The sequence below is a fragment of the Scylla paramamosain genome, chromosome 1, assembly GCF_035594125.1.
Source record: "Scylla paramamosain isolate STU-SP2022 chromosome 1, ASM3559412v1, whole genome shotgun sequence".
Classification (NCBI taxonomy): Eukaryota; Metazoa; Arthropoda; class Malacostraca; order Decapoda; family Portunidae; genus Scylla; species Scylla paramamosain.
This window is the reverse complement of record NC_087151.1, coordinates 12,934,677-12,955,783: the sequence shown is the minus strand read 5'-3', so window position 1 is coordinate 12,955,783 and position 21,107 is coordinate 12,934,677. Positions and strand designations below refer to the sequence as shown.

Here is a 21,107-nt window from a genome sequence, read left to right as displayed (position 1 = left end):
TTTTTGTCATTTATTATTCATCATTATTTGTATTATCACTAACATAAGTAGTATACATACTGTCTCCTTAAAAAAGGGGGTTAGCCAAGACAAGGCACACACTTTCACATTCACACTCTCTCAGCCCCTTGGTCTGTGATGGAGAAGAGAAAGTGTTCCTGGAAATAAAATTATTTTTTATATATTTGAAAATTCTTTGAACAAGTTATTTTGAATGAAAAATGGATCTTGTATTATGAGTATTTCCATACATGAGCTGATATATATATATATATATATATATATATATATATATATATATATATATATATATATATATATATATATATATATATATATATATATATATATATATATATATATATATATATAGATAGATAGATAGATAGATAGATAGATAGATAGATAGATAGATACAACAGAACCTCGGTTCTCAAACTTAATTCGTTCCTGAATGCTGTTCAAAATCCAAAATGTTTGAAAACATACTATTTTCCCCATAGGAATCAATGTAAAATGGATTAATCCATTCCCAGACACCAGTCTACACTGTCTTAGCAGCTTATGACAGATGCTCCCACAGCCAAGATGGCTGCCTCACATCTCCAGCTCACAACTTATTTATCCAGAAAGGATATACTGAATGAACTTAGTGACAAAGAAGTCATAAGAAGATACGGTTTAGACCGATCTTGTGAAGGAAGCCTTACAGAGGGACAGAGAGGAGCAACCCACTTACTGCCAAAATGAAGATCATAACATATAAAACATCTTGCTGCTGGAAAAAGCTACTGGAAAAATTCAGTTATACATTAATGATGGCATTGTGGGTCATTAAGACAGCAACAGGTTGCTCGGGATTACTCCTGAGCACCAAAAACTGTTTGTTTATATCTAGACTTTTCAACGTGATCACATTTACCTTATTTCAAAGATTGAATAATTGTCTTACACTCTGTGTCTCTTCTCCAAATATATAAAAATTAAGTAGATATTTATAGAAACTATAAGTTAGCAATAAATGGCAGCTTTTGCTGTCTTTTAATATCTGAAATCAAGTAACTTTATTCTAGAACCGAATTATAGTATCACAAACCAAGCAATAATGAGTCCAAAATTTTGTTTGAAAACCGATTTGTTCAAAAAGAGAGGCATTTAGTAACCAAGTCTCCACTTTATTTATTTATATATATATATATATATATATATATATATATATATATATATATATATATATATATATATATATATATATATATATATATATTTTTTTTTTTTTTTTTTTTCTTTTTTTTTTTTTTTTCTTTTTTCTTTTTTTTTTTTTTTTTTATGTAGGAAGGACACTGGCCAAGGGCAACAAAAATCTAATAATAAAAATGCCCACTGAAATGCCAGTCCCATAAAAGGGTCAAAGCAGTGGTCAAAAATTGATTAATAAGTGTCTTGAAACCTCCCTCTTGAAGGAATTCAAGTCATAGGAAGGTGGAAATAAAGAAGCAGGCAGGGAGTTCCAGAGTTTACCAGAGAAAGGGATGAATGATTGAGAATACTGGTTAACTCTTGCGTTAGAGAGGTGGACAGAATAGGGGTGAGAGAAAGAAGAAAGTCTTGTGCAGCAAGGCCGCGGAAGGAGGGGAGGCATGCAGTTAGCAAGATCAGAAGAGCAGTTAGCATGAAAATAGCACTAGAAGACAGCTAGATATGCAACATTGCGGCGGTGAGAGAGAGGCTGAAGACAGTCAGTTAGAGGAGAGGAGTTGATGAGACGAAAAGCTTTTGATTCCACCCTGTCTAGAAGAGCAGTATGAGTGGAACCTCCCCAGACATGTGAAGCATACTCCATACATGCACGAATAAGGCCCTTGTACAGAGTTAGCAGCTAGGGGGGGTGAGAAAAACTGGCGGAGACGTCTCAGAACACCTAACTTCATATAAGCTGTTTTAGCTAGAGATGAGATGTCAAGTTTCCAGTTCAGATTATAAGTAAAGGACAGACCGAGGATGTTCAGTGTAGAAGAGGGGGACAGTTGAGTGTCATTGAAGAAGGGATACTTGTCTGGAAGGTTGTGTCAAATTGATAGATGGAGGAACTGAGTTTTTGAGGCATTGAACAATACCAAGTTTGCTCTGCCCCAATCAGAAATTTTAGAAAGATCAGAAGTCAAGCGTTCTGTGGCTTCCCTGCGTGATATGTTTACCTCCTGAAGGGTTGGACGTCTATGAAAAGACGTGGAAAAGTGCAGGGTGGTATCATCAGCGTAGGAGTGGATAGGACAAGAAGTTTGGTTTATAAGATCATCAATGAATAATAAGAAGAGAGTGGGTGACAGGACAGAACCCTGAGGAACACCACTGTTAATAGATTTAGGAGAAGAACAGTGACCGTCTACCACAGCAGCAATAGAACAGTGAGAAAGGAAACTTGAGATGAAGTTACAGAGAGAAGGATAGAAACTGTAGGAGGGTAGTTTGGAAATCAAAGCTTTGTGCCAGACTCTATCAAAAGCTTTTGATATGTCCAAGGCAACAGCAAAAGTTTCACCAAAATCTCTAAAAGAGGATGACCAAGACTCAGTAAGGAAAGCCAGATCACCAGTAGAGCGGCCTTGACGGAACCCATACTGGCAATCAGATAGAAGGTTGTGAAGTGAGAGATGTTTAAGAATCTTCCTGTTGAGGATAGATTCAAAAACTTTAGATAGGCAGGAAATTAAAGCAATAGGACGGTAGTTTAAGGGATTAGAAAGGTCACCCTTTTTAGGAACAGGCTAAATGTAGGCAAACTTCCAGCAAGAAGAAAAGGTAGAAGTTGACAGACAGAGCTGAAATAGTTTGACTAGGCAAGGTGCAAGCACGGAGGCACAGTTTCATAGAACAATAGGATGGACCCCATCAGGACCATAAGCCTTCCGAGGATTTAGGCCAGCGAGGGCATGGAAAACATCATTGCGAAGAATTTTAATACGTGACATGAAGTAGTCAGAGGGTGGAGGAGAGGGAGGAACAAGCCCAGAATCATCCAAGGTAGAGTTTTTAGCAAAGGTTTGAGCGAAGAGTTCAGTTTTAGAAATAGATGTGATAGCAGTGGTGCCATCTGGTTGAAATAGAGGAAGGAAAGAAGAAGCAAAGTTGTTGGAGATATTTTTGGCTAGATGCCAGAAATCACAAGGGGAGTTAGATCTTGAAAGGTTTTGACAATTTCTGTTAATGAAGGAGTTTTTGGCTAGTTGGAGAACAGACTTCGCATGGTTTTGGGCAGAAATATAAAGTGCATGAGATTCTGGTGATGGAAGGCTTAAGTACCTTTTGTGGGCCACCTCTCTATCATGTATAGCATGAGAACAAGCTGTGTTAAACCAAGGTTAGAAGGTTTAGGACAAGAAAAAGAGTGAGGAATGTATGCCTCCATGCCAGATACTATCACCTCTGTTATGCGCTCAGCACACAAAGACGGGTCTCCGACACGGAAGCAGTAGTCATTCTAAGGAAAATCAGCAAAATACCTCCTCAGGTCCCCCCAACTAGCAGAGGCAAAACGCCAGAGGCACCTTCGCTTAGGGGGATCCTGAGGAGGGATTGGAGCGATAGGACAAGATAAAGATATGAGATTGTGATCGGAGGAATCCAATGGAGAAGAAAGGGTGACAGCATAAGCAGAAGGATTAGAGGTTAGGAAAAGGTCAAGAATGTTGGGCGTATATCCAAGACGGTCAGGAATACGAGTAGGGTGTTGCACCAATTGCTCTAGGTCATGGAGGATAGCAAAGTTGTTGGCTTGTTCACCAGCATGGTCAGTGAAGGGAGAGGAAAGCCAAAGCTGGTGGTGAACATTGAAGTCTCCAAGAATGGAGATCTTTGCCAAAGGGAAGAGGGTCAGAATGTGCTCCACTTTGGAAGTTAAGTAGTCAAAGAATTTCTTATAATCAGAGAAGTTAGGTGAGAGGTATACAGCACAGATAAATTTAGTATGAGAGTGACTCTGTAGTCATAGCCAGATGGTGGAAAACTCGGAAGATTCAAGAGCGTGGGCACAAGAGCAGGTTAAGTCATTGCGCACATAAACACAGCATCCAGCTTTGGATCAAATATGAGGATAGAGAAAGTAGGAGGGAACAGAAAAGGGGCTACTGTCAGTTGCCTTAGACACCTGAGTTTCAGTGAGGAAAAGATGAGGTTTAGAAGAGGAGAGGTGGTGTTCTACAGATTGAAAATTAGATCTTAGTCCATGAATGTTGCAGAAGTTAATGAAGAAAAAGTTGAGGGGGGGTGTCAAGACACTTAGGGTCATCGACAGAAAGGCAGTCCGACCTGGGGACATTTATGGTCCCCTCCCCAGATGGGGACTCCGAGGCTGGTGTAGGAGTCGCCATAATGATTTTAAAATTTTTGAGCGAAGGGTGTGTGTGTTATTAGGTGCTTGTAGTTTTGTGTGGAGGAAGAGAGTTGTCTTTAGAGGGCAGGCTGTGACTGCCCCCTTGTGTAGTGAGACACAAAAGGAAACATTCAGTGAGGTCACAGCTGGGTTTAATGATAAGTTCACAGCACCCCCTGAACAGTGCTTTATATATATATATATATATATATATATATATATATATATATATATATATATATATATATATATATATATATATATATATATATATGATGAAATTCTGAGATACAGTAGAGGTGAACAGGGAAAGCATCCAGATTCTTTCTTTTTCTTCATTTTATTTCTTGCAACTTTTCACCTTCAAAGAAGGCATCTTTAGGCCAAAATATATAATTACATTTGGTACTTCATTAAAAGGACACATTTAAAAAAAATAAGACCAAACACACTAACCCATAAGGGACGCAATAATAAAAAATAAACATAGGCTTACATACGTATGACAGTAAGTAACATTATGCTAACTAAAAAATAAATAAAAACAGCAGTGACAATGTATGGAACAAGAAATAAAGTGAAGAAAAAAAAAAACATGTTTTCCCTGTTCACTTCTACCACACACACATATATATATATATATATATATATATATATATATATATATATATATATATATATATATATATATATATATATATTCTTTTTTCTCATTTATTTGGTTTTTTGTTGTTTGATAAATTAGGACTTCCACTAAAATTCCAAAATAATTGTACTTACATCTACAGTTATTCAAATTATGCTTTGAAGACATTACTCTGTTTTTTTTTTTTTTTATGTAGGAAGGACACTGGCCAAGGGCAACGAAAATCTAATAAAAAAAATGCCCAATGAAATGCCAGTCCCATAAAAGGGTCAAAGCAGTGGTCAAAAAATTGATCAATAAGTGTCTTGAAACCTCCCTCTTGAAGGAATTCAAGTCATAGGAAGGTGGAAATACAGAAGCAGGCAGGGAGTTCCAGAGTTTACCAGAGAAAGGGATGAATGATTGAGAATACTGGTTAACTCTTGCGTTAGAGAGGTGGACAGAATAGGGGTGAGAGAAAGAAGAAAGTCTTGTGCAGTGAGGACGCGAAAGGAGGGGAGGCATGCAGTTAGCAAGATCAGAAGAGCAGTTAGCATGAAAATAGCGGTAGAAGACAGCTAGATATGCAACATTGCGGCGGTGATAGAGAGGCTGAAGACAGTCAGTTAGAGGAGAGGAGTTGATGAGACGAAAAGCTTTTGATTCCACCCTGTCTAGAAGAGCAGTATGAGTGGAACCCCCCCAAACATGTGAAGCATACTCCATACATGGACAGATAAGGCCCTTGTACAGAGTTAGCAGCTGGGGGGATGAGAAAAACTGGCAGAGACGTCTCAGAACACCTAAGTTCATAGAAGCTGTTTTAGCTAGAGATGAGATGTCAAGTTTCCAGTTCAGATTATAAGTAAAGGACAGACCGAGGATGTTCAGTGTAGAAGAGGGGGACAGTTGAGTGTCATTGAAGAAGAGGGGATAGTTGTCTGGAAGGTTGTGTTGAGTTGATAGATGGAGGAATTGAGTTTTTGAGGCATTGAACAATACCAAGTTTACTCTGCCCCAATCAGAAATTTTAGAAAGATCAGAAGTCAGGCATTCTGTGGCTTCCCTGCGTGATATGTTTACCTCCTGAAGGGTTGGACGTCTTTGTTACACATCTCAGGAAAGACTTGGGCCTTGTTTGAAAAAAAAAATCAGTGTGTTTAAGTATTTTTTATTAGAATTCAATAGCAAACCATACTGTACATTTAAGTGTGATTTTATCTTAGTAACTATTGATAAGCAACCCACAATTTGATGGATAATTGACCTAATTGAATGAAAGATTAAATACATAGTTGATATACATTTCCTATTAATTTATATGTTCACATTATATGTACGTAGCTTGCATATCATGTACATTTGGTATGGCAAGTAGATGTAATGGAATTTTAAGTTTTATTTGAATAGCCAAGCAAGAGTCAAGATTTAAAAAAATACTACATAAACTCATATGATCTTTCTGAAAAGTGTTTGAAAAATATCTAAACTCGCATCTATTGCAAAATCAAAAGGCTTGTGATAAAAAAAAAGGTGCTTCAAAATATAAGGTGTATATGTTTACAGAGTACTATACATTTGGAGAAACCTCAAGACTTTCAATACTTCCCCCTGCCTGACCTTCACACAAGCAAGACACTTTGAGCTTAATATTACATTATTATTTTAGTCATGCAGTGCACACTTACTTGTATGCTTTCCACAAGAAGGAATGTTTAAATATAATGGATTCATCAAAAACTGGTGAGGATGACTGTCAATCTTAATCAGACAGTGGTCCCCAGAAAAGCTTGCTTGGTCGATTTTCATCCTCAGAGAGAAAGAACTCACGGCCAAGCTTGACAAACTCCTTCATGGTGAGCCGGCCATCCCCATTCAGGTCAATGGCCGCAAAGGACTGAGCTGCTGCCTGCACAATGACACTCAGTCAGTGTTGCCTTGTTTTGTACCTATCCTACACAACACTTTCACATTGTGCTGTAGGCCCACACTTCACTTGTTCATGTAGGATTAAATCTCGCTGAACATCATTCCACCTGCCACTTTTTTTTTTTTTTTTTTTTTACAACTCAAGCATTATTAAACTAATCAAGTATCAACTTCCTAGACTTGGAAAATAAGGTCTGTGTTTTCCTACATTTTTGTTTATAAGAGAGCAATTCAAAAAATGAAACTGAGCCACATGGTTCTTTAAGAAAAATTGTACATACAATTGCAGACTTAAACTTCAGTGAATGGATTATTTGTGGACAAGACTTTGTGTAAATACCCTCCCTTCCCTGTCCCTTAAAAAAAATAAGAAGTACAAGAAGAAAAAAAGTCATTACCTAACTTGTGAACCCTAAGTAGTCATTGATTAGACAGAGTAGCTTGAAATCATCAGTCATAAATTCTTGACAGAGTTACTGTAGTGCAACTTCTTACTAAGTATCATATGCAGGGGAAACTTCATCATCTGACTTCCTATCTTGCAAACCTGGTGTTAAAACCAATTCTTGTGGTATTCTGCTCATCACTTCTCTCCATTCCAATTTTTCACTTCCAACCACTTCCTTTCCTTTAGTACTCCATCCAGTTTTTTAAATAATTTTTTTAAGCTTACCCACCATATCATAACCAGTGTAATTTTCTTTTCCTGTCTCATCAACAGGTGCCTAAATTTTTTGTATTGAATATGGTTTTTCTTGTATTTAGCTGATTTTAGATTATTTTAGTAGACTAAGCCTATGTCTAATGAACTTTTTGATTCCCCAAGTCCCACAAAAGTCAGATATTGGAGCTTCTAGCATATATATATATATATATATATATATATATATATATATATATATATATATATATATATATATATATATATATATATAAAGTATTAAAAAAAGAAGAAAACTGATGATTAAGTAGTCAACATCTGATATGTTTGACTAGAAGAATGTCATTAGCATTATCATAATATCTAAGAATTTTCTGCTAAGCAATAGTGATTACAACTTACCTCTTCAGAGAGACCCAGGCAGGCATAGAACATCTTAAATTCTTCAATTGATATTTCACCACTCCCGTCTCTGTCAACAGCCTGTGTGCAGAATTTGTTAACATTATCATGAATTTGTTTGGTGATGAATAGAACATTTAAAATGAAGAATGGCTAGTAATTTAACGTGGTCAGCAAGAAGGTGGATTTTTTTATGTACTTGTAGTTTTCATAGAATTACTGAAACAGCATATTTCAAATTTTAATTAATAAGTTTTAGATTGGGGCAGTCCATTGTAAGTGCGGCATCATGGTGAGTTGGTGATAAAGCTGCATAGGATATGTGATATACATATTCTCATTATGACTTCCCTCACAACCAGAAATTATAAAATAAATATCAGTCTGTTTCACCAGATTCATGAAGCAAATAGGACTTTTGCCTCATAATGAGGGATTTAGATCCAGTCAGATGAGACCAACAGCAATAATAAGCTAAATTATCCAAAGTCTAGCTTTATAGGAATAAAAGTTTAGTCTTACAAAAAATATAATGCATAATTTGTCTGAATATTTGGAAGTTTACAGAGATAAAATACTACTTCACCAGCACCTTGGAACAGTAATTTTAATTTAAGATTTACGCTTTAAGAGTATTTTTTTCTGTATCACATAAAAATCTAAACAGGCAAAAGAGGATGAAAAAAAAAAAAAAAAAAAAATTGTGCATCACAATAGTGAATGCAAGGATTTCTTTTGGAGTTATTTCTTGTTGTCACTGGTGTAAAGTTTAAAAGCATGAAAATAAATGTGAAGTAATGCAAGTAATGGTCAAGTTAAGGACCTGACCAAAGGAAATCCACCATAAGCAGGTCAGCTACTCTGGTGTGGCCAAGTGGAAATAAAGAATGAAAATGACTGAAGTTATCTTATACTGTAAGATTCAAGTTAAAGTGACAGTAGGTAGGAGATATTTTAGAGGTATAGAGGATATTGAGATGAGGGTCTGGCACAGGACTGGAAAAAAAAAGTTTTAATAGCCAAACAAAATGTACATAATTGTGTATATTGGTGAGTTATAGTAACATCTGACTGAAGTTCTGCCATTTAATACAGATGAAATATGCCTTTCAGAATGACAGTAATGATGGATGATATAGCAAGTATATATCCACATCCAAGTAGTCTTGATTTATATTTTTTACTAGTATACAATAATAATAATAATAATAATAATAATAATAATAATAATAATAATAATAATAATAATAATACAGTTGAATAAAATCTACAAATAAAAAGTTCTATGATACCAAAATTTTGCTTGATGTATGTACAGATGTAATGACCTCTGCATTATGATGCACTGTCTTTTTAGTAATAATAAAAAAATAATAAATAAATAGATAAGTAAATAATAATAATAATAATAATAATAATAATAATAATAATAATAACAATAACAATAATAATAATAATAACAATTTAATCAATCATGCAGCGTTATAGCTGAAAATCCACAAGTTACATAATTTACATACCAACATACATACTACATCTTAAGTATACATTAACCCCAAGGAAGTATCTTACAAACTGATACCATGGCTGCCCTAGTAGGTTCGGGATATCAGGCCAACCAGCGTATTTCCTGTAATTGATATGAAACAGGTTCACACAGATCCATAGAATAGTAGAGCTTGGCCAATTTAAGTTTTGACTGGCCCATGTGCAAACTACAAAAGTTACACTACTACTACTACTACTACTACTACTACTACTACTACTATTACTACTATTACTACTTATTTCCAGTATTGACTTACCTTAAAGAAATAAGGAAGCGGCTTTGCAACTCTTTTCCGAAGATCTTTCGAATTAACAACATGCTCCATTTGCGACAAGAATTGTTCTTGGCCGATGAACACATAAGGATCTCCCGAGGCACCCCACTCCTCCTCCCACACGTGCTGCGGGATTAGACGTCATGAATGGTTTGTCTAACTTGGTCGGGAAACTCCAAGTACTGCAAACTTTTAAAGAAAGTGTGTGTGTGTGTGTGTGTGTGTGTGTGTGACACTTACCCTGAGAGCATCGGTGAAGTTCCCCACCTCCTCAGGTGAGAGGTGACCCAGTTCTGTGAATTTTTTTATAAGAGTTTCAAAATCATCCCAAGAGACAACCCCATCCTTGTTGATGTCCAGCACCTCATGGTGTGTTCGCATCTTCAGCCTCCAAAACGGAGTCTGACCCTGAAAAAAAAAATAAATAAATAAATAAACAATAATAATAAATAAATAAAAAAATAAAATAAAAACATCAGTTATCTTATATGACTGATGGTTGAAATAAATGTCAGCAAATATTGTTACACTCGCTGCACTGATGTACTAGCCTGTGACGTTGTGGGATGTGAGTGAGCGAGTGAATAACGACTGGGTCTGCCCTGGAACACATCCGTAAATAGTTCACTTAGGTGAGTAATGATTTTTGTACAGTACATATTGTGACATTTAGTACGAAAATACCAGCAGAGAGAATTTTCAGAGTGAATGTCAGTGAAAAACCGTACAAATGGTCTGATGGTTTGGTGTCACCGTCGCTTACCAATGCACGTCACTGAGGCACAGCTACACATCATTATGCCATTAATCATTAATAGTCGCACTTCACGACAGGACGTGCATATATTCTCTTTACCAATTGCATGTTACGGCTTACAGAAAGAATAATCTATCATCGTTTTAATACAAAAAGGTTTCCGTAAGCACACGGGTAGACTTGAAATTCGTGTGTCTTATTCCTGAAAATAGTTGCTCTGAAGTGGTTCGCTTTTAACAAAGCTAAATAAAAGCTTTATCCTTCGCCACACAGCTCATGTAATAGTTTTGTCGTCTTGTTATTCGTCTATCTTTACATCTCTTTACTCATACTTATTAATTTGCCATTTGGTAACACTATAACGCTTTATTTTCAAACTTTGCTTAGATTGATTAATATTATTCTAGGTAATCGTTGAAAACACCGTACGTACACTTCGTATTATTATTATTATTATTATTATTATTATTATTATCTACATTATTGACTTCAATTTTTTCTTCTTTTTTTTTGTAATTCTGTGGTCCAAGTGAGCACTGAATAATCACCAGTCCTTGCTTAGTCAACATATCTAAGCCTTATAAAAAAAAAAAAAAAAGTCAGAGGACACTTGACCGGCAGTATGATTAACAACGGGTAGGTGGCGGTGATGGTGGCGGCTGGGTTTGACGCGGTGCTGTGGCCTAGATAGACTGACTGTCTAGTCAGGCGCCGGGAGAGAGCCTTGCAGCCGCAGCCTACTAACTACCTGCCGTGTTGCTACATTACAAACACTGTACTTTATCAATACAAAAATGAGTTCAGTAGGCATTATATCAATCGTAGATAAAAAAAAAAAAAGCGAGAGTGTTTTCGCAAATAATAATGACTATAAATACATAATTATAAACAATAATTCTTAAGCCTAGTTGCCTACCACTGTTTGCAATAAGATCTACAGATAATAGATAATGGATGACGGTGTGAAAGGAAAGAGGACAGCCCCACAAAACCGGTTCCTACTCAGTAAGCTCGCAGCTTACCGGTCCCGGACCTCGGGGGAAGGTAGGGGAGAGAATGGCAGGAGGTCACGTAGGATGTGAACTAACTCATCAACCAGACATAAGGACGCAGTGACCTGTGTCCTGGATCGTGTGCAATGGGGTAAACTTGTACGATGGCTTGTGAACCACCAGTTTTAATCAGTGACACCCGCATGATATACGGAAATTGGAAGTGGGATCGAGTCCGTTAAAGGTCTGGTAGTTGTAAAAGTAGCAGAGAGAGAGAGAGAGAGAGAGAGAGAGAGATTATGCGTGACATGGTGAAGGATGAAAACGTGATGTAGGGGAGCTAAAGACACGCCCTACTTTGCTCAAGGTCAGCCGTTCTACCAGCAGTCCTCAAGAATCAAAACAACCATCAAACTGACGTCACTGCAGACTTAACCGTCCAAATCATAATCTCACAAATAACACAAGGTTTATTCTTACACTTAGACTATATATATATATATATATATATATATATATATATATATATATATATATATATATATATATATATATATATATATATATATATATATATATATATATATATTTTTTTTTTATTTATTTATTTTTTTTTTTTTCGCACAGTATAAACTAACAAAAAAGGGCACAACAAAGACATAATCCCAAAACGAGAGAGAGAGAGAGAGAGAGAGAGAGAGAGAGAGAGAGAGAGAGAGAGAGAGAGAGAGAGAGAGAGAGAGAGAGAGAGAGAGAGTCTTTAGTTGGTCAACAATGACACCCTTGGTGTGGTATGGTGGTTGTGTGTGTGTGGGGACGAGAAACCGAACAGTTCACAGCACACGGCTCCGATTCTTCTTGAGGCTAAGCGGTGGTACATAGTGGCTCAGATGTCTGTGTATTGGTATCCCAAAAGATAATAATACTTACAGGTTTCATAATACTGTATTTTCGGACAGGATCAAGACACACATGCAGAAAAGTGTTAATTTGTGACTAACCAGCAGTTACATTTAAATTATGATATTGTAAGTTTCCACATACATTAGATATAAGTGTAATCTACGTATACTAGATGAAAGATGATTGTGATTATGAAAGGCTTTGGACGTTATGGAGAGAGAGAGAGAGAGAGAGAGAGAGAGAGAGAGAGAGAGAGAGAGAGAGAGAGAGAGAGAGAGAGATTTTACGATGACTGGTGTCTTGGTAACGTGGTTTGGATTGTACACATGCACTCCACCCTCACCACCTGCTATCCCGGAGGAAGTGAAGCCCCGGGTGGTGCAGTGAGTGTCGGGGCTTGGAGGAAACAGTGAATGAGAGCGGAAAGACTTCCCCCACTCATAAAACAACAGTTCTTCGTGGACTTGCCAGAGAGACACATATTACTCAACGACCGTTTTGATGATATTAATCGCCTAACCTCTCTCTCTCTCTCTCTCTCTCTCTCTCTCTCTCTCTCTCTCTCTCTCTCTCTCTCTCTCGCCAGAAATATATTTAGTAGCACTACTGCAAGACTGAACCAAGACACTGTACAGCCAGTCGTGCAGCGCAATATTGAGAATTAAATCAGCTGAACAACGCGATGGTGCTGTCGATGCCACTTGTATAATTGAAGTGATTGACACACCACCTCGAGTGCGGCCTGTAAATACTTCTCTCTCTCTCTCTCTTAACCCGATACTGACAGACCCCTGAACAAGGATCTTCTTGGCCTCCTTGCGCTGTGAAATTTACTCATCCCCAATCGCCACTTGTCTGCTCGCCATACACTGAGACACATCATTGAATGTCTGTGGAGTATAGACACGTGTACACTATTCACGTCGTCAGTCCAGTATTCTCTCTCTCTCTCTCTCTCTCTCTCTCTCTCTCTCTCTCTCTCTCTCTCTCTCTCTCTCTCTCTCTCGTATTCACTTTTTTGTTTCGGTATTGATAACTTTTTTTGAGCTTACGATTATATGGTGTGATGCAGACTTGTAACTAAACATTTATTGCAGTGTTCTATTTTTTTTTTAATTTTATCTTCTTACTTAATTATTAATATTATTATTTAATTACTTACAAAGATGCGAATCAGTCCGTATTTTGAAACGCCTTGAGCTTTCATAACAAATATCTTTCAAAGGCCACTGAGATAATTAGTCGGGTTCTCATGGCTGCTTTTTCTCACTGATGATGCAGAATCCTTGCTAAACTGTCACAAGAAAATTCAAACACCCTTGAAAATCTCAAAAGCCTGTTAAACGTAGTTGAGATAAAACAGCGAAGAGCTTGAGAATGCGGCTACGGTTTAATTTTTGTCTTTTGCTCTAAGAGAAAGATAACAAGGCGATAAGAGACTTGTTCCAGTTTTCTTCTTCAGCTGTTCCTTTTGGGAGTGAAAGCAGCGGTGTTTCTGGCACATTTAAGCAGCTCAACATGTTTCCATTCCCGCCTATGCTGGATATTTGCTAATTCATCGACAGCAGTTGGCGCATCTATGAATTTATTGGCAGACATAGAGCAGAGAGAGAGAGAGAGAGAGAGAGAGTAAAAGGTCGTGTTTTATATCAACTTGTTCACGTCATAATACCACTACGCAGCACAACACAGGAGAATCACAGAGTGATTACATTAGAACAGTACACTGGTCCGTCAAGTCTACCACACATCACGGAAATCCGAGATAATACCGTGAATCTGGAGCAAGGGAAACTAAGAGGAAGCAAACTAACGAAAGAAAAAGAAACACTCGTTTTGGGAGCTAAGAGGAAGAAAATTAAACGAAAAAGATGGAAAGACGAAAAAGAAACACTTTTCTGCTGGGTAACTATGAGTAAGAAAATAAACGAGAGAAAACAAGCAAAAAAAAAAAAAAAAACGAAAAATAAACACTCATCTTGGGAAAGTAAGGAAAAGTAAAAGAAAGAAAAAAACGAAGAAAAATAAACACGGCTTGGGAAATTGAGAGAAAGAACAGTAAACGAAAGAAAAGTAGAAACAAAAATAAACGAAAAAAAAAAAAAACACTCGTCTTACCTCATCTCTTCCCCCTTAGCAATCAGTAACGCTCCACGGCGAACCCATTTACTGTGGGAAAAAAAAAAAAAAAAAAAAAAAGCGTGTTCTTGATGCGCGAGTGCATGTGGCAAGTACCTGGTAACAGAGACTGAGTAGCGGGAAGCTACTGTACTGTTATTTCGGAAGGCGAATTTCATATCTGTTCTGAAGAATAGTATTACATCTGTCAGTGTGCTTTGTAAGGGATTCAGGAAGGCGTTTATCAAAATCTGTACCTTTTTGTTATACAACCCAAATTGTTATTTGAGATAAATTGCGTATTTTACTGAATATCTCAGATAAGAACGCGTGAGCAAATGATTTCTCTACATGATATGGTAATTATCAGAAGAAAGGTAAATTGAGACTTTTTACGTTCATAAATCACGAAAAATCATAATAAATAAAATGTAGATCTTTTAACGACTAGCATTATATTTGCATGCGTGTTTAAAAGGAATTCAGGAACACGGTTATCATAATTTGTGGCTTTTTTAATACTAAATTGTTACTTGACATAAACTACTTTATATTTTATCAGATATTTCTTATCACACAAAAACACACAAGCAAATTATCTCTGTATACGCTACAGTTATTATCAGAGAAATATGGGGTTCTTCGTTCATAATTCACGAAAAATCACGGTAAATCAAATGCACTGTTTTAAATAGCATGAAACGAAATGTTAATTTATGAACATATCCTGCGCTTCAGGACCAACGGTTGTTGCTTATCACGAAAAATCATAGTTAATCAGATGCCGATAGTTTTAAAATAGTAAGATACGACAGTTGATGCTCGTCGCGTGCGAGTGAACTGGATTGGTATAACCTGGGATCAACGGTGACGAGAGATCAGAAAAGTGTGCTGCCCTTAATGGAAGGGCCGGATTAAAACTTCCTATGCAATGCGAGACGCGTGCAGAGGTGTGCGCGGACAGGCGGCATGGACCACAACGCAATTCAACCAGCTGACCTTCACTTTTCCTTCGCCGCGAGTCCCGACAGCCTAATAGTTACAGTTATCAGCTGGTAGTTGTCAGACGCAATAGCAAATACATGTATTTACTTTTGTGTGTGTGTGTGTGTGTGTGTGTGTGTGTGTGTGTGTGTGTGTGTGTGTGTTGGTTCCGAAAAATGGATGGATAGTGTGCATACATAAATGGCTCCTCCAAGGTCTAAATGGAAGGGACGATAATAAGATGCTGTACCCAGAGCCGTGTATATCTGGTTGTACTCACCCCTTCTTCTCTTCCTCATTTTCGTATGGTATATATGAGAGGCAGACTATTTCCGCCGGGTATAGAAAAATAAATAAATTAAATAAAAATTACATGACGTAGCCCCTTTTTTTCAGTGTATCTTATCTGAAGATAAAAAATACTGACGGTCCTTTGAGAATATCTGAGTGTGCTGCTCCTGTGACTGCTTGGCAGGTAGTGGAAGATTGGTCATAGAGGTCATTTATCAATACTCAACACTACAAATTTAGTCCCTGCATCTGAATATATATATATATATATATATATATATATATATATATATATATATATATATATATATATATATATATATATATATATATATATATATATATATATATATATATATATATATATATATATATATATATATATATATATATATATATTATATATTCATTTATTTATTTATTTATTTATTTTATTTATTTATTTTTTATTCAAGATACAAAACAAATAATTATAACCCCAAAATCAAACCGTCGCCAGCGCACCACAGCTCCATGCCAGGCTGAAGGCCGCTGCTTTGTATGGGCTCATTTCAAAACCTTTGCCGACACGCTCACGGTGCTTGCTTTCTATTTACCTCGTTCTGCACTACTGCTCTCTTGTCAGCGAAAGTGTACCGTGCACATGGGGTGTTATTTTCAAATGCAACAAATAATAACATAAACCTTCAGTTAAGTGTCTCTTCTTCCTCGCCATGTAGCAGAAGAGAAAAGGCCTGCGCATTTGCCCTCATTGCCTGATCACCTCGACACGCGGCTTGCTTGCTTCCTCGCATGATTGTCTTCGCGTGCCGTGTACGACAGTTCAAGGCTGGATTTACTGCGTTCCTCTGGTTGCCAGTACATTTGGTGAGGTCACCAAATGTTTCTTTCTTCACCATTTCGTTAGAGGCTGCACATACAAGAGGCATCTAATTGATTATTCTCTCTCTCTCTCTCTCTCTCTCTCTCTCTCTCTCTCTCTCTCTCTCTCTCTCTCTCTCTCTCTCTCTCTCTCTCTCTCTCTCTCTATATATATATATATATATATATATATATATATATATATATATATATATATATATATATATAATATAATATAATATAAAGACCATAATAAACACTGCAACTGTGTTTGTGACTACTGACTTGAGCTACTTGGCACGATGGGCATCGAGTTATATATTTAGCATCATTATCACTGAACTTAAAGGCTAAATAATCACCTTCTGAGAAAAGATGGAAGGTAACATCAAACATATAATAATTTTCATCATTCCCGCAACATCTCCATACATAAGGCACGGCGTGGCATTAGCAAGCTTTTGTCTCTCCCACGCCAGCTCCCACAACTAGCCGCCCACCACAGGTCTTCTCCCGCCTTTTAGAACTGTTTCTGCCTCACGTTCAGAGAGAAAGACTGATCACTTCATGAGTCTAACGTCCTTTAATAAAGGTTAGAAAAGAGAAAATTTCTGCAAAAAAAATAAATAAATAAGAATAAATAAATAAATAAATAAATAAATAAATAAATAAAGGCAGTAACTAGCATATTATGACGTTAGTCCTGCCAAGGCCATTTTATGCACTCAGAATTATTGATGCGATACTTGTGAAAAATATTAGCGAAGTAGAGTCCTTCATTGATGTAAATTCTTCGTGTCGAGATCGCCTTAACCTCTATTGCTTGACTCACGTCATTGGCGTATACTGTATTGTTGTTGTTGTTGTTCTTGTTGTTGCTTTTTGTGGTAGTGGTGGTGGTGGTGGTGTTTTGGTGTAATCATCGTTTTTGTTGTTGTTGTGGGTGTTATTACTTAGTCGTTGTTGTTTTGTTGTCGTCGTCGTTGCTGTTAGCGTTGTTGCTGTGTTGTTGTTGCTTTGTTGTTGTTGGTGTTGTTGCTTTGTTGTTGTTATTGTTATTGTTGTTGTTGTTGTTGTTGCTGCTGCTGCTGCTGCTGCTACTGCTGTCGTCGTCATTGTTGCTGTACATATTCTACCTTTATTTTCTGTGAAAGTGATAGTGGCGATTCTGTTCCTGCTATTTATCTTTAATCTTTATTTATATTTTTTATTGATTTTTATTTAGATATTTATTCTATTATTATTTTTATATCTCATCGCGGTCGTTGGAGCAGTTCTTTGTTAGTCCGACCGTCGCCTCCTCAGTACAGTGGCCTTGCTTTTCTCACCACCACCACCACCGCTGGCGCCGCCGCCGTCATATACTATCTGCATACGTTACTGTTCATTAATCGACATCCAGTTTCACTCCTTGTGCTCTATCCAGCCTTTGTTCTGTAGTTTGGTGAATGAAGAACAAAACAGTAGTGTGTATGGGCAATAACATAATTATAAAAAGGACTTCCCTTGTGTTTCTAAATCTTCATGGCAGTTAATATCAGGCTACAATGATTCGCTTGTCTTGTCTCCGATGCAGCTTAATTAAGACACTTTTTCTGTCACCTGTCTGGAAGAATTTGTGCCGAGAAAAAGTAACAGTTCAAGAATGACAAGCCAAGGTTTGGCAGACAGGGGTCAAAGACAGACAAGTTTCTCCCAGGTGACTCCACGGCCTGCCTACGTGCGCCCCGGCAGGTGTGAGTGAAAAGGAAAGATTACCACACCGGGGTAGGGGCAAGGCAGGAACGGGGCGGACCCGTGAGGGGTGCTGACCCTGCGGGAACACAGCATTACATGGGTGTTCCTGCTTTCACTTCTATTCGCACACACACACACACACACACACACACACACACACACACACACACACGTGCGTGCGCGCGCGATATTCATTTGTGGGACCGAGAGGGCCACCGCCTAACTGTTAAATTAACCATTTCCTTTCAACACCGCGTCATGGAGGTGCTGTTGCTAAATGCCATTCAAAGTCAATGGAAAGTCAGTATTAGCCAAGTCACAATAAAATAAAGCACAAAGCGCACAGGTCAAAGCATTCAGTTCTAGTCCAGCAAACTTAAGAGGCAGGCCATAGGAAGAACTCGCCTAACTAACGGCGAACACAGCGCGACACGGGTCATTAAGTTTATAGCTAGGGAACCTCACACTCGCATGCAACTCATCACAGCCGCCTGGTATCATGTGTTTATATTTAGAACCAAGTGGACTGTAAAGCGTTGAGATATGGAGGGCATGAGATCACGTTTTGCAATACTATATTCTGATAACAGAGAAGCAGCAAGGCAGTGTTCCTCTGTTCATATGTTTTGTGGGACAAGTAAGTCAATAACATTTTTTCCTTTCCGTACCGCAGTTTCGTTGTGCGGTGCCTTTCATTACTATACATGGAGTGCAGACAAAGAAATAAAGTTCAGTGGGGAGGAGTGAATGCTTGAGGATGGATGCACTGGGTGTGATTTGGTGATATGAGTATAGGTTGTGCTATTGTGCGTTGCTGATAATGGTAAAGTGTTCATAACGTGACAAATAACTTATTAATGTGTAATCTAATCCGGTCATTCGCGAGGCGTTTCATTCTAAAATGTGTTGAGATTTACATTAGACCATGAGAGCACAATTAAGAACATACGGGTATTTGCATGGAACCAATAGGCCTACACGTGGCAGTCCCTGTATAAAAGATGCCTCTGTTCACCTGTCATCCATACACTTGTCTAATTATATCTCTCAGCTCCCTACCGACTGTGCACTAACAGCGTCATTATTCAATGATAAAATAGGGAGACTGCAAGACACAAGATCCAAGACATGACGTCAAAATTTCCCCCATCAATCAGATACATGACTGACGTGATCTTAATTTATTCCACCCAGTGACCCCAATGTGTGCATCCTTCACTCCTCACACTGCACTCCGCTCTCACTCTACTCCTTTGCGTCACGACCAAATTCAATATTTCTCTCTCTCTCTCTCTCTCTCTCTCTCTCTCTCTCTCTCTCTCTCTCTCTCTCTCTCTCTCTCTCTCTCTCTCTCTCACACGCACACACACACACACACACACACACACACATATATATATATATATATATATATATATATATATATATATATATATATATATATATATATATATATATATATATATATATATATATATATATATATCACATTTTGGCGAAGGATGGTGAACGCAGGAAGTTCATTGTGACATGACAAGCCTCACGTAGGCCAGCAACCCTATAGTGTGTCCCTTTCCTCCCGCTCACCCTCGCCTCAATCTTCTCCCGCCCCTTCCCAACCTCTCTCAGAACCTCACTTTCACACGCCTCCGTTCCATGCCCCACCTAATGCGGTATTTTAAAAAGTTGCGGCTCCACAACACCCCTTCGGCTTGATTCCTGCCAGCACGCTGCCGGCAAGTAGTAGATCATGACCCCGGAGACAGCTTTTTGAGTGATAGGAGCGGAGAGGGGATGTTTGCTGCAGACCCAAGGATTACTCGTATTTTCGCCATACCTATAAAAAAAAAAAAAAAAAAAAAAAAACTGCGAGTGCGAGAAATATCTTGTGAACTATCAACGCTTCGAGGAACTGAATGAAGTTATTGAAATTATACTTTTCGATTTTTTCATAACAAAGTATAGTGCAAACGTATGCAGGCTTTTAATTACTGCGAGAGATACTAACATTAGGAAAAGTCTCCTTTCAAAAATTACATGTTATGAATAGCAGATACTTGATTTAATAAGCACCACAATCTCTGATGCAAAAAAGCTAAAAACACTGCAGTCGTTACAAGCAACCAGTGAGATGGCACAAATTATATCCTAGCAGCAAAAAAAAAAAAAAAACAGAAAACTCAAATCAGCTGAGATCGTGTTTTCAAAGCAACTATGGTATGTGTGTGTGTGTGTGTGTGTGTGTGTGTGTGTGTGTGTGTGTGTGTGTGTGTGTGTGTGTGTGTGTGTGTGTGCGCGCGCGCGTGACAGACATTCACCAAGCACTCTTCAAATGAATTTACCTAGACACCCCACCTTATAACAGAACGCTACATAGTTGAATAAATGACTCTCTTCTGCCACGTCCAGCAACATGATCACAATGAACTCGAAGGACAGATACGAAGCAGAATGATCAATCAACCGGATATGTGTGCAGTATGTTCGGCAAGGCACGCAGGCACCACGTGTGAGCATTACCTGAGAGGATAACTTCTTACCGGGCGTTAGGGTTCCGGCGTAGGTGAATCAGTAGCGTGCGGTCGTTCAGCTCTCACCTTTTTCTTTTTTTCTTTTTTTTTTTCGGGAGATAACCAATGTTTATCCGCTACA

General features: G+C 37.8%; 1 protein-coding gene across 1 annotated transcript in view; it reads right to left on the bottom strand.

The window, feature by feature from the left end:
* Nucleotides 1–6,152: 6,152 nt before the first annotated feature.
* The window catches only part of LOC135100901 (sarcoplasmic calcium-binding protein-like), a 17,709-nt gene continuing 2,754 nt past the window's right edge, over nucleotides 6,153–21,107 (bottom strand). The window contains exons 4-7 of the mRNA XM_064004455.1: nucleotides 10,053–10,220; nucleotides 9,795–9,938; nucleotides 7,990–8,070; nucleotides 6,153–6,906 (exon numbers count right to left, since the gene is read on the bottom strand). Coding sequence (XP_063860525.1) covers nucleotides 6,760–6,906; nucleotides 7,990–8,070; nucleotides 9,795–9,938; nucleotides 10,053–10,220 — 540 coding nt within the window. The 3' untranslated portion in view covers nucleotides 6,153–6,759. The remainder of the gene's footprint in view (nucleotides 6,907–7,989; nucleotides 8,071–9,794; nucleotides 9,939–10,052; nucleotides 10,221–21,107) is intronic.